A 14854-nucleotide genomic window follows, 5' to 3' on the forward strand; every position below is an offset into this window, starting at 1 on the left:
TCTTGCAGAGAAGTGCAGTCACTGTCACCAGATTGGATTTATGTTGCGACATTTCCCCTTCCCTTTCAAGTTTTTTGTATATGACCAACATGAAGATCATTGATTGTCCTTATTAAACCTGCCTGAGCCAAAGGACAAAGACCTTTTCCGTGTTCTGTCATCTGTTGGGTAGGTTTGTCCCAGTCTTCTTGCTTTGTTTTCTCAGGGAAAGAAATTCAGAGCCAATAAAACTGTAAGATCCTGACTGGTTTAAAACCAGGCCAGTGTTGCTAAAGCAATGCTAACGCTTTCGGAGATCATTTTTGTGACAAAGATTGAAAGGAGTATAGAAAATAGCACAACGGGATTCAATTCACGTGACAAAAGGAAATTGTACAAAGTTTAATACATTCTTATTACAGTCTCAAGATTGTAATCTCCTTGGATGCTAAGCCAAGGGAAGATTTTTTTCCTACAGTATGCTTCATCAGGTTGCTTTAGCAGTGGTGCTGCGGGATGGAGGGAGGTGGCACAAGTTATACAACATGCAATTTAAGATAATGGCCTTTGAAAAGGAGAAATTAATATAAGCAGATGAGGCCAACAAAGCTTCAGTCATCTAAAAGGTAGTTTCAATCACCACTGACATTAAACAATACCACCCCCACTGAGTCTACACTATGTTTATTATCATTTAATTTCTTGCCCAAGTTGGCGCTTTCTTATCATGATGTTTCAGGGATTGCAAGCTCTGTTATGACTACAATTGGTAAAAAAATTGCATTCATCTAAGTGAGTAACAAGATACAGAAATTGAGCTCTCTATCTTAACCTTTTGTGGCTTTAAATGTTCCACTAAAAACATTAGCAAAAATGGAAGCTATAGCGTTTCCATAATTATCACAGCACTGTCTTTGTTCTTATAATGATAGAATCCATACTTTCAATTTGGAGTGCTTAATAATAGCAGCTGTCTTGTCTGCTCAACTGTGGGGTTTTAGGGCTCCCATAATTATTCATTTTCACTCACTTGACAGTGGGTGTTTCCTTGAAATATTTCAGGCCACATCAGAAGATAGAATTTTAAAATCCTTTTAAGCATTCTGCTCTACGCAACAATGTTGAATTATGCATTAATAAACCAAATTTAATTGATTTGGAGGTGCCTAAGCCCTTATTAATATACCTCAATACTAAAAACTGATTGCCACAAATCGTCAGCCAAACACAAATGCAGGCATGATTGTACTGTTAATGTATGAAGATCCTCTGTCTCTTGGTCCCTAAAACCACAAACTTCGCTTTTTTTCACCTTCTCCCTTGCTCTTTCCTTCCTCATATTCTGGTTTTCCTTCTCCTCCTCTTATTTGTAAAAACATTTTATTTTGGAATAATTTTAGGTTTACAGAAGAGGTGTATGGATAGTACAGAGTCTGCCTTTCACCCAGCCCTCCTCTTATTATTTACTAAAACTTATTAATGGGTAGTTGAAAGGGGAAAAAAATAAGAACAGAAACCTACCCATAGAAAATGCACATGGCACTCCATCTTTCTGATATGCATCAAGCTAATTACAATAATAAATAAAATATGAATATTGGGAATAAACCAGGTCAATCATTTCCCATTATTATTTAGTCTAAATGTTTCATAGTGAGAGAGTATAACATACATGCATATACGTGTACTGCTACCAACAGCAGTGTGCTTTATTATAATGGGTGAAAATTATATGCCGAGGAGAGAGGTTCAAAAGATGAGGAAAGTAGTTTTATGGGTGTGGCTATGGAGATGCTAGAGAGGATAACTGAGGGAGAGAGGTTTTTATGATACAACAGGGCACAGACAGAGGGTATGTATGTGGTAGGGGAGCGTGGGGATAGGGCCAGGGTGGGTGGGGATGGGTAAGTAGTTACAGAATGCTCTCAGGACACTTATGCTGGGATCTGTAGACTCTTAACACTCTTTCATGTAAAAGTACGTGTTCCAGGGATAGTGCAGAGGTAAGTTCTCACATTATGCATACAGCACTCATATTTAGTCTAAACAATTCATCTTAATTTTTTTTAAGAAAAGCACTGTACATTTTGTACAATTATGAGTTAATGCACAGTTTAATTGTACAATTGAAAATGACTAAAATAAATGTCATTAAATTTTGTAAGTCCTTGCCACTATAATTTTGAAAATTTATAATAGCAGTAAGAAGAAATGACCTATCACAGATAACCACTCTGAATAATTTAATGCATTTTATTTTCAATTATTTTATTCATTTTTTTCTAAATTTTATGATATAATTGTTCTAAATCCTGTTTTGTTGTTGTTTTTGTTTATTTTTCCCTTATGTCTATTGATTTTCACATCCAATTATGAGACTGGGTCTCCAGATAGCTCACAGAAAATGCCATATCTTTTTCTAAATCATATAAAAATATTCCAGAAAATGCCGCTCACTATGCAGAGGCAAACATGTAGATATAACCACTGGAAAGCATTAAAGAGACAGTTCCAAAGATGGAAGGTTTCTACTGACTCCCGAGTACATGCTCCGCTTTGTTCTTTACTAAATGATCAGTATTGTTTTATAATTCAGTGTAACAACTCCTGCTGCCAAATGTAATCTCTCTTCTCATCTATGTCATTTTCACTTATAGCTATAGCGTTTCTTTTTTCACAATATCTATATCCATATTTCTCAGAAATCATCAATGTTTACTCTATAGGTGCAATACCTAGCACCACAATCAGTCAAAATACTTACTGACCGAATAAAAAAGTTTATCTATGAGGAGGGTGTATTAGAGTTCTACAGAGAAACAGAACCAATAGGAGATAGATAGATAGATAGATAGATAGATAGATAGATAGATAGATAGATGATAGCCAGATAGATAGATAGATAGATAGATAGATAGATAGATAGATAGATAGATAGATAGAAAAAGACTTATTATGAGGGGTTGGCTCACTCAGGGAGGCTAAAAAGTCCCATGATCTGCACTCTGCAAGCTGGAGGCCCAAGATAAACAGAGGTATGTTTCTAGTCCAAGGCCAAAGGGTTGAGAACAAGGGATCCAATGGGCTAAGTCCTAGTCTGAATCTGAAGACTCAAGAATCAGGAGAACCAATGTCTGAGGACAGGAGAAGGTGGATATCCCAAACTTGACAGAGACCAAATTTGTCCTTCCTCCACTTTTATGTTCTATCCAGGCCCTCAATCTACCAATCCAAATGCTAATCTTTTCTGGAAACCCCCTTGCAGTCATACCCAGAAACAATGTCTCACCAGCTATCTGGGTATCTCTTAGCCTGGTCAAGGTGAGACATAAAATTAACCATCACAGAGGTTCAGTATCAAACATCGTCCAGAGAAACTGAAGCACTGTGACAGACTGTTCAAAGATGCCAGAGTTATCAAATTATTCCAAGAACAAAGACTGGTCAGGACATTAGTCATAGTCTCACTCCAGAGCAGTGCCATTAAAACATTTAAGAAACATCAGTTATCTAGTTACGCTTCTTGCTGGCTATGTCTTCAGGGAGTCAAAACCTACTTTCCCTGGATATTAGAGCCAGAGTAAGAATCAGGAACCAGCCTCAAGTCTACTCGATGCTTGGAAGCATTCCATTGGACATCTCAATAGTTTGAGGGCAGCTATAGTGTATAAACATGTCCATATAAATTTATCTAAATGTAAATGTAAATGTGAAATAAATATTATGTGGTGTTTTTTTTTAGGGAGAAATGAGCATATTATGAAATCACACCAAGTAGAGCAAGGTGTTGCAATTCCCAAAGTCTAGAAACCTCTGACTTTAGCTGGTAAACTATACTGTGACCTCAAGATAGGCACAGATTAAAATAAAATAAATAAAATAAAATAAAATAAAATAAATAAAATAAAATAAAAGTAAATAAAATAAAAGTAAATAAAAATAAAGTAAAAAGATAAAACAAAAAATAAAAATAAAATAAAGTAAAATTCAAAAAAATGAAGCAATTTATATAGCCTAATGTAATTCTCTCAGGTCAAAAGCACAATAAATTACTGAGAATCTGTGGGTATCTTAGTCTAAAAGCCTCAAGAACATTTCTCTAAACCAGTGGTTCAAGATATTCATTTCACTTTAATAAATATCTATTTAGTATTTAAGATGTGCCAATAACCATACAAGATGCTGAAGCTAAAATATTGAATAAGACAACAGAGCATGCAGGTCTGTGGAGCTTATCATCCAACAAGGAAGCAAGATCATTAAACATACGATTATAACTAAAGGTGTTTGTAGCTATGAAGAAGTACTGGATTAGGTGAAGAAACAGCACGGTGTCTGTAATTGGGGTGTTAGGAAAAACTTCCCAGGCAAAATGACTGCTAAGCTATGACCTAGACTACAGGTAACGTTTAGCTCATTAAAGCTGGAACAGCAATAATGAGAAATGGGAACAAAAAAAAAATTAAAGAAAATTAAAAAAAAATAAGGTAAAAAGAACAGCATGTGTAAAAACTGGAGATTGAGAGATGTGAGTCTGTGATCCATATTTTCAGGTGTGGAATGGCAACAGATGAGACTGGGGAGCTAATCAGGCCTTATTTTCCATGTATTCTGTGGGACGTTAATAGGAGGTATAAAAAATAGTTGAATATATTTAGAAAATGTGGGTCATTCCCACAGGACTTCTCAGAGCCTTTACTATGTTAATATCCACCACAAATCTCCAATGTTTAGAGCTTCTGACTTACATTATTGTCTTGCTATTATTGTGCTTTTTTAGCTGTCTGCAGGAAGTTGAAGCTGTTACCACCTCCCTATTTCACTTTAACCTGGAGAAAAAAATGGTATAAGAAAATGAGATCAAATGGGATTTAGGTAGCAGTGTATTATTTTTTGGTATATTTCCACTGCCCTGTACCTACAAAGTGTCTCATCTACTGTGTAATCCTAATTCCAAAAAATTCATTTTTTTTTAGTGAGTTATAGATATGCATATTCACCTCCATGCAAAGTTCACAGTAGACAGGAATCATCTACTCCCCATAATGATTTTTTCCTTACTCCTAAAGGAGTGTTTTCCTATATTAGGTGCACATTTTAAAGGCATTGATATATTCTACTACTCCAGAAGCTTATTTTATTTGGCAGCCATAGCTACCCCACTGCAAAATGAATGAATGAGTAAATAAATATATAAATAAATAAGAATAAAGGCAACATGTTCCAAGAGCTGTACATCTTCTTGACAGGAAATCAATATACAGTGGGTCTGGAAATTGAGACTGTTGAGCTAAATTTTTGTTTACTTTCCAGATAATTCCAGTTTCTGCTGTCATCAGGATGGTAAAAAGAGAGCTTTCCTGCATTCCCATTTCATAAAACCCTTTATGGATCATGACAAGCTATTTGCAATTACGTTCATTCAAATTCTAAATTCTGCCCAAATGCAGTTAACAGAATGCAGACAGCTAAGTGATGGGAATGGTACACATAAATTCTGTATATGATAATTATTTATTGATCTGCAAAGTGCTTTTGATTTGGATCAGTACTAGAACAAAGGCATGGATGTGCTGAAAGCTCATATAATCATACTGAGAATATGGACAAGAACATCTTCCTAGCATGGACAGAGCAGAAATGTTCCTGCTAGAAGAATAAGACTTCCTTCTATTTCAATTTCTTTTAACCAATGAGTGTTTAAAAGTTAGTTGTTTCCCGGGACTTCCCTGGTGGCACAGTGGTTAAGCATCCACCTGACAATGCAGGGGACATGGGTTCAAGCCCTGGTCTGGGAGGCTCCCACATGCTGCGGAGCAACTAAGCCCGTGCACCACAACTACTGAGCTTGTGCTCTAGAGCCTGTGACCCACAACTACTGAAGCCCGCGCGCCTAGGGCCCATGCTCCGCAACAAGAGAAGCCACTGCAATGAGAAGCCCGCGCACCGCAACAAAGAGTAGCCCTCGCTTGCCACAACTAGAGAAAGCCCGCGTGCAGCAACGAAGACCCAACCCAGCCCAAAATAAATAAATAAATTGGTGGTTTCTGTTTCTATACCCAAATTCTGAGTTAAGAAGCTCCTTTAAAAATATTTATTACCATCCCAGCCACTGCATCACAACCCTATTATTGGTGTTTAAAATGTATACACTTATAAATTAAGAATGGAAATTCATAGTCACTTACAAATCAGTGTTTTTTTTTTTTTTTTTTTTAGTTTAAATTAGCAAAAGTTCCATGACAGTGAAAATCTCTTCAATTCTTCCGTTCATTTTGGAAATGAAGATCTGACTTTTGTTTCAAGCAAATTTGTCTTTGTACAGTCATTGAAATAGTCCTGCCCAAAACATATGGCTGAGTGGTGCCATTATGGTCCAGTCTGTTAAGCAGAACTCCACCGGGGGTCTCATAGTTCTCACAAGTCAGGTACAACAGCCTACTTTTATATCTACAGGAATAAATCAAAATAACCTGTGTGTCCTTATCTACCATTAGATCAGTCCCAAACATAAAGATGCGCAAGACTTATTTGACTAGCTTGTTCTAGGTCCTCATGCCTAGACATTCTCTTTCAATAAGTCTGAATTCAGTTCTAGGGATTTTTTATTTTTAGCAGCACTCCAGGTGGTTCTAATGCAAGTGCTCCTTCAGTTTAGAGAGTTTTCATCTTTGTACTTCTGGTACCCAAACCAGTGCCTAGTACACATCAGACTCTTAAAAATGAATCTTTTAAACAAAACTAAATTAAAAGAAACTGAAATTTCATTGGACATAAGTATGACTGTGTTTGTCAAAACAGGTTGGATTATGCAGCAGGAAGAAACACCCTTAAGCCTCGGTTGTTAACATAACATAGGCCTATTGCTCATGTCATGGTCCTGGCCACTCTCCACAGGCAGCTAGTGTCCAGGAAGCCACTCAGGGATCCAGGCTGACAAAGATGTTACCATGATGCAGCGTCACCTTGCAGCTGCATACTCCAGCTGTGGTGGCTTTTGAAATCACCATGGAAGGGAAAAGGCATGTTGGAAGGGTTTTCTCTATCAATTAAGCATGTTAGCTTGGGATTAATGTACATTAGTTTATTCCCAATCCTTTGGCCAGAACTAGTGTGTGGCCCCACCAAACTGCAAGGTGGCTGGAATGTGTGACACTCCTGTGTCCTCAGAAGGAGAGAACTGATAGTGATGAACATTAGGTCTCTTTATCTCTGAGGTTAACATATGAGTCATTTTTTCATATGCTTCTTTACGATGTTTTAGGTAGTGCTCAAATACCATTTATGGACTCCTCTACACCAGCTGGACTCCTGTCATGGTCCTCCAGTGCAGCTCAACCAATACATACGTACTCTTTTCATGGAAGAATTGATGAATGACAAGATCAGTCATTGTACAGTCATTGAAATAGGCACAATATCTTTTGTAGACATTCCCACAAAGACTTGGTAAAACATGGTATAAATCATACTCAAATGTTGAGCCCTGAGTTTTAGAGAATTAAAAAACGTACTTGGAGAATCGAATACATAGCCGAAAAGGTCTCCAAGAGCATGTGGTTGATGCTTAGATACTGAACAAAAAACTTTTGAATTTAACCCAAATAACTGTTAGTTCTTCCAGGGTTGGTGTCAGTATTTTGTATGCCAAATAACACTGTGGATTGGGAAGCTATGTGATATGTCTGCAATATACCCAAAGAAAAGGGATAAGAAGAGGGTTTCATGTGTAATCACTATTACACGGGAGTAGAATAGAGACCCAGTGGACAGTTTTAAAAATTGTCTTAAATACAAAAAGATAGTCAAACTGGCTGTTAGTATCAAAAAATTTTTTAAAAAAATGAAACCTACAAAGTTTTTTGTTACTATGAAGATTATGATAACCAGTTATACACTCAGCTTAAAAGCAATGCTTTCCCCCAGAGTTTTAAGTAAATAGTTAAAAATATTTAAGTGTTACCAAAGTAATAGACATTTTAAAATAAATTCAAACAAAGGAAAAATTGAACATCTCTTACTTCCTCCTTTTCAAATCCCTGGTGTTAAAATCTTGTTTCTTGATTTATATTGTTCCAAACTTTTGATATGTATATGAAAATACACATATGCAAGCAAACACTAGCACTTATATTTTTATCCACATATTATAAATACATATTGATCTCATCTAGACCTTAAGTAAAATGAAACTAGAGAAGGGTCAGTATTTCCTTATTTTTATCCCTGGTACCAAAGTGTCTAGCACATCATGAATGCTTAATTGATCATCTGATGAACAGAAGACCCTTAAGTTAACAAGACATCTGAGACAGTTTTCAATATGAGCCTTATTATTTTTAATGGCAGTATAGTATTCCATAATATAAATGTGCTATATTTTAAACTATTTTCTATTGATGGATATGTAAGGTTTTTTCTATTCTTTGACTATTACAAACAATTCAGAAATTGTTCATTAGGATGATTATTTATGTCAGATAGATTCCTGAAGATGGAATGTTTAGCTCAAAGTCGCAAATGTTTTAAATTTTGAGAGACACAAGTGATATGGTTCTTCACCTTTTTTGGGAGAATCACAGAATCATTGGACAATCTGATAAAAACTAATATACCCTTTCCCAGTAAACTGTACAAATGCTCTACGTAATCACTGAAGCTTCTGGGTACAACACTTAGTTAAGAACCCTTGCTTTAGAGTGTTACATTAACTACTGAGGTTGATTTTGTCACAAGTGATCTCAACTTTTAGCTGCAGCATGGTCTGCCAGCTTTCCTTCAGAAAGCAGATGTTCTCTGAAAGGAGAATTATGAGATCTTGAGATACCACATGCTAATTTGCCCGCATGCAAATTTTAAGCTCAGTTTACCCAATTTCAAAGGCAAATACTTCCGTGTCAGTACAATCGTATGACCGTAAGAACTCCCACAATTTGTCACATTAAAATCCCCAGTTAAGCCATGATTTTCTTATTTTCTTCTCGAAGTTTCCCTAACTGTTCCAGCCACAGTGATATTACCAATTTTTTTCTTAAGAAAAAGGGGGGCACAGTCTGTTTCCACTCAGATTGCATCAGGTTGGATTAAGTAAGAACTTGAAGGTTGCCCAGCCCAAACATAAGAGTTGCACTGAGTCATAAAAGAGAACTCCAAGTGAAGACAGTTACTAATAGCTAGGAGAATGCTTGGTGAGCAGACATGCAGAACCTGATCTCCCAGTGACCAATGGGGGGACTCGGACCAGCCCTAACAGGGGCAATTGGGTCAAAGAAATTACTGTTTTATAATTCTGAGTCAAAACAAGAAACTTGAGGTACTTGGGACACTAGCATTGAGTGTCTCTCTATCACACACACACCCCAATTCTTCTGTTCTCTAAGCTAGTTCATTTTTCTTAAAAGAACAAAGACAAAATTTCAATAGTCCTCCTCTCCAATTTCAGAGAAAACACTGCCGAACTAGAATAATAGATGTATGTTTCAGCTGTCTTCAGGAGGAAGGATGCTTTTCTTTAAGGAACTGTGACTGATTTACATGAGAAAAAGTGCTCTTGGTTTACTCAGCCACAGATGATTGAGGACTTTCCTCCTTCACTTCTGAAGGAGGAATATTTGGACATCGCAGAGAACTGACTCTGACATCTTTAGAGAGTGGAATCACTTGGCTGGGCTCATTTCCTGGCTCCTGTGTTTTTATAGCACAGAGTTTCAAAGACTTGTAAAGCCAACACGCACTTAAATTTCTCGGTTTCTATCAAAACAAATCTGCCATTTAGCTTCACTTTTTCAGCGAGGCTCATTACAGTCCTAAATTTGAACCTCATTAGAGAATAAAATCTACACCTGTCTTTAGATCATTCCTAAAAACTAACACTCTCCTAGTTTTTGGTAAATGCTATTGTACACAAACTTGAAATTCATAATTAATATTATTGAATAAAATTGTTACCAGACGGTTTTAAACTATGAAAGAAAAAGTGTGTAAGTTTTCTCCTCATTGCCTTTTAAGAAATCAAATTGAAGTTTAATTCAGGTAGGAAACAAGTTAATGACAATAAAAAAGTTTAATCTATACCCTTGTTATGCAAAGGGTGTTTATTGCATCAACAGTGTCAATATCACCTGGATGTTGATTAGAAATGCAGAATCTAGAGCCCTACTGGAGATCTACTTACTCTTGATATGCATTTTTTTAAGATTCCCAGGTAATTTGCATATACAATAAAGTTTTATTTTGTTTTTTGATTTTAATGTATCACGGTCTTTATTTACAACTTTATTGGCAAAAAAGAAAAGGAATAGTTTAAAACAGTTTAACACAGGGCATTGCAGCTGATCCTGGCAGATTAATGAAATTTCATTTTAAATGTCCATCTAATTGTCCAAAGATATACAATACTGAATCTGCATACGCAGTTTCCTTTATGAAGTACAGGCTCATATCTTAGGCAGTCTTTTGAACATATAAATACAAAGGAAAGAAAAATCACTCATTAAAAACTGCATTAAATGAAGGGTAATTTAAATTTATGTTGTCCTTGGAATAACACATACCCAGTGAAAATCAGAAGCTGGAAAAGCAGTTACACTTCCTACTTGAGTGGACAGTTAAAACAATCAATCATTTTCTGCAGTGACCATTATATTTTTAATTTATCATGAACTACTCTGAACTTACTATGGGATGTAGCCAAAGTCAGAAGACAAGATGTAGGGAGAATATTCCTTTTTTGGAGGAGAGTAAGCCCTCCAAAATCAGCACAGGAAACAAACATCCTGTTGAATTCTAGGTGGAAAAAAATTAATGTAGTCAATTTCAACTCATGCTGAGCTGGCTTAATTTTTTCATTGACTTGTTTGGTGTCATTCTTCTAAATCAAGTGTGTTTAATTCTTCTTCTAGTTCATCCAAATCTTCCCCAGTAAGAAGATTTTCGTCAACAGGAACAGAATCAATGGCTCCATTTCCCTGTCCCTCCCTTTCGTTGTCCTCTTCCAAATCACTTCTTTCACCATTTTCAGCCCTACCTCCGGAAGCTTCACTTAATTTGTTTTCATCCTTTTCTGAAGTATATGTGCTGAATCTTTCAAGACTGGCTACAGTAATACCTGTCTCATCTACATCTCTTGGGATGTACAGGCTTAAATCTATGTCATTTATGCTCACTGAATCATCAACCTCATCACCACCTGTTCCCTGGGTAGAACAGGTATCATCTGCTTCCTCCTCCTCATCATCAACCAGTTCAGGATGAAATTCAAACACCTCACAACCACTAATCACTAATGCTTTCCCTGCTTTGAAGTCTGCTTTCCTTCTTTCTATCTCTTGCTCAAGTTTATCAATCTTTTCTTGTCTTTTTCTTTTCTTCCATGCAAGAAAAGATTCTAACGTGACTTTGGTAACATTTGGATCTACGGCAGAATGCTCTCTTTCAATTAGATCTTCTAATGAAATTTCATCTTCTTTTTCTTCTTTCTTTTTATCTTTTTTAAAGACAAACCCAGGAGAAAGTGCATGACGATACATGCAAATATTACCCCCTCTAGGGCATACCCAAAACCAGCCATATTTGTTGTTTTCAATAGCTTCAAGGAAATGCTTGCACACTATTTGAGTTTTTGGTTTTCTCTTTTCCACCTCACCGTGCTTCTTGTTTACTACTTCTTCCAGTTTTTTCTCATTCCAGTTATCCATAGTATCTTTATCAAGCTCTTCATCTCTTGCATCAATGTAAACACTTCGCCTTTCACATTTTGTCTCCAGAGTCAAGTCATGAGAGAACTTACACTTATCTCTTTTAGTACACTGTCCTTGCTTGAAGAATGCACATACCATGGATTTGGGATCTGCACCTTTACTTATTTTTTGAGCGGCAACTACAGGTTTGAACAACTCATTTAGCTCTTGCAATTCCTTCTTCTTGTCATCTTTCTTCAACTTCTTTTCAGCTTCACTTTGTGCTACCTGAAGTGGATTTTGTTGACCAAATTTAACTTGATGAGTGACAGCCTTGATAAACTTCTGTTGCTTTGCTCCTTTCTTATTCTTTAGACCAGAAGTTTTGTCTTCGATAATCTTCTCCTTCTTTTTCTGCTCCGCCTTTTTGCTGCCCCCAGCCTGAGCCTGTTTCTTGGGGGGCATGGCGGAGACAGGTGGCACCCGCCAGACTTAAACACAGCTGGACTCCCTCAGGGACTCTGGCCCTGCGGTTGGAGAAGGAGGAAGACACCTACAATAAAGTTTAAGGAACACTGATCTAAGCCACCTTTGTGAAGCTATCTAGAGACACAAAATGTTTCATCCCTTAAAATGCACCATCCTGTGACTAACGCCAGCTACCACGGGTATTTACTGTCCTCAAGATTACAGCACTCCACGTAAATTCTCTGAGCTGGACAGGTATGGAAGAACATGTCCTTGAAGAAATCTAATCAAAAACAGAAAGTCAAAAAGATACTCAAGTTCTTCATGGCTCTGTAAAGATCCTTGTGCAAAAAACATTACTGCAGAATGACCAAATAAAGACAAATAAAGACTACCAGTTTTAGTTGCAAAAAAGAAAATTAAGGGCTCAAAATAATGAATAAAAACAGCCTAACTTTCTTTTACCTTATATATTTATATTGCTAATTTATTATTAATTAAAATTAGTATTTAATAACTTAATAACTTCAGTCCCCAAATAGTAATGCTAAATTTTTTTGTTGTTCTTTTTTTTTCATTATAAATAGAGGGTCTGAGAAGCAATACTAAAACTTTGCTCATATAGTCAAAAATATCATTCAATGCCAGGTACTGCTTTAGGTATTTAAGATACAATCAGTAAAGAAAAAAAAATTGTCCACTTTGGTGATGCTTACATTCTTGTGTGGAAACATTAGCAATAAACACCAACAAGAAGTAAATTGCATAGTAGGTTGGAAGTGATAAATGCCATAAAGAGCAGTGTTGGGAGTGGGGAGAAGGTTGCCATTTTAAACAGGACTATAAGTTGTGGAGGTACCATTTGGGCAAAACTTGAAGGAAGTGAGAAAGGCAGGAAAAAGTAGAGGAAAGCCTAATTGTTTTGGCCAGTGAATGATGCATGTAAATCTCTTCCATGTATTTACTATTTTTCTTTTTTCTTCCAGTTTCATTGATATATAATTGACATATAGCACTGTATAAGTTTATAGTGTAGAGCATAATGATTTGATTTACATGCATCATGAAATGATTACCACAATAAGATTAGTGAACCTCCATCATCTCATAGAGGTACAAAATAGAAATAAAAAAAATTTTTTTTCCTTATGATGAGAACTCTTAGGATTTACTCTCTTAATAACTTTCATAAATAACATACAGCAGTATTAATTATATTAATCATGTTGTGCATTACATTCCTAGTACTTATTTATCTTATAATCGGAAGTTTGTGCCTTTTGACACATCTTCAACCAGTCCCTCTTCCCTTTACCCACTGCCTCTGGTAACCACAAATCTGATCTTTTTTTCTATGAGTTTATTTGCTTTTGAAGTATAATTGACCTACAACACTAAGTTAGTTCCTGGAACACACCATAATGATTCGATATTTCTCTGTATTATAAAATGATCATCACCATAAGTCTAGTTTCCATCTGTCACCATACAAAGGTATTACATTACTACTGACTATATTTCCCATGCTGTACATTTCATACCCCTGACTCATTTATTTTGTAACTGGAAGTTTGTACGTCTTAATTTCCCTCATTTATTTCACACATCTCCTGACTCTCCTCCCCTCTGACAATCACCTGTTTGTTCTCTGTATCTATGACTCCATTTGTGTTTTGTTTGTTCATTTATTGTTTTTTAGATTACACATATGAGTGAAATCATATGGTATTTGTCTTTGTCTGACTTATTTCACTTAGCATAATACCCTCTAGGTCCATCTATGTTGTCACAAATGGCAAGATCTCATTCTTTTTTATGACTGAGTAATATTCTGTTATATATATACCACATGTTCTTTATCCATTATCTATTGATGGACACTTCGGTTGCTTCTATATCTTGTGCTATTGTAAATACTGCAGTGTGCATATATCTTTTCAAATTAGTGTTTTGTTTTCTTTGGAATTGCTGAATTGTATGGTAGCTTTATTTTTAATATTTTTGAGGAAACTCCATACTGTTTTCCAAAGTGGCTGCAGCAATTTACATTTTGATTAACAGTGCATGAGGATTCCCTTTTCTACAAATCCTTTCTAACACTTGTTATGTGTTGTCTTTTGCTTAATAGCCATTCTGACAGGTGTGAAGTGATATTTCATTGTGGTTTTAATTAGCTTTTCCCTGATGATTAATGATGTTGAGCATCTTTTCGTGTGTCTGTTGGCTATCTGTATGTCTTCTTTGGAAAAAGGTCTATACAAGTTCTCTGCCCATTTTTAATCATGGTGTGTGTGTGTGTGTGTGTGTGTGTGTGTGTGTGTGTGTTTTGATGTTGAGATGTATGAGTTCTTTGTATATTTTGGATATTAACCTCTTATGAGATATATCATTTGCAAATATCTTCTTCCATTCACTAGGTGGCCTTTTCATTTTATTGATAGTCTCCTTCATTGTGCAAAAGCTTTTTAGTTTGATGTAATCCCATTTGTTTATTTTGCTTTTGTTTCCATTGCCTGAGTAGACATATCTAAAAAAAAAAAAAGTATTGCTAAGACAAAGAGTGTACTGCCTATGTTTTCTTCTAGGAGTTTTATGGTTTCAGGTCTTACATAAGTCTTTAACTCATTTTGAGTTTATTTTTATACATGGTGTGAGAAAGTAGTCCAGTTTGACTCTTTTCCATGGAGCTGTTCAGTTTTCCTAGCACCATTTGCTGAAGAGGCTGTCTT

At 36.0% G+C, this 14854-nt stretch overlaps 1 protein-coding gene across 2 annotated transcripts; it reads right to left on the reverse strand.

The window, feature by feature from the left end:
- Positions 1-2881: 2881 nt before the first annotated feature.
- LOC309640366 (zinc finger CCCH domain-containing protein 15-like) lies at positions 2882-14442 on the reverse strand. 2 transcript variants are annotated; one of them, XM_082419033.1, is made up of 2 exons: positions 11834-14442; positions 2882-11680 (listed from the first exon to the last, which is right to left on the reverse strand). In XM_082419033.1, the coding sequence occupies exons 1-2, from the start codon at positions 12120-12122 to the stop codon at positions 10842-10844; spliced, it is 1128 nt and encodes a 375-aa protein (XP_082275159.1). In that variant the 5' UTR covers positions 12123-14442; the 3' UTR covers positions 2882-10841. The 2 variants fall into 2 exon arrangements, with proteins under 2 accessions (XP_082275159.1, XP_082275158.1); XM_082419032.1 differs by having other exon boundaries at positions 2882-14442.
- Between the last annotated feature and the right edge of the window lie 412 nt (positions 14443-14854).

The sequence above is a fragment of the Balaenoptera physalus genome (genome assembly GCF_965194825.1).
Source record: "Balaenoptera physalus genome assembly, chromosome: 13".
NCBI lineage: Eukaryota > Metazoa > Chordata > Mammalia > Artiodactyla > Balaenopteridae > Balaenoptera > Balaenoptera physalus.

What these genes read in the sequence shown, in the direction of transcription:
- LOC309640366 (XM_082419032.1), bottom strand. Translation starts at nt 12,122, where the DNA reads ATGCCCCCCAAGAAACAGGCTCAGGCTGGGGGCAGCAAAAAGGCGGAG.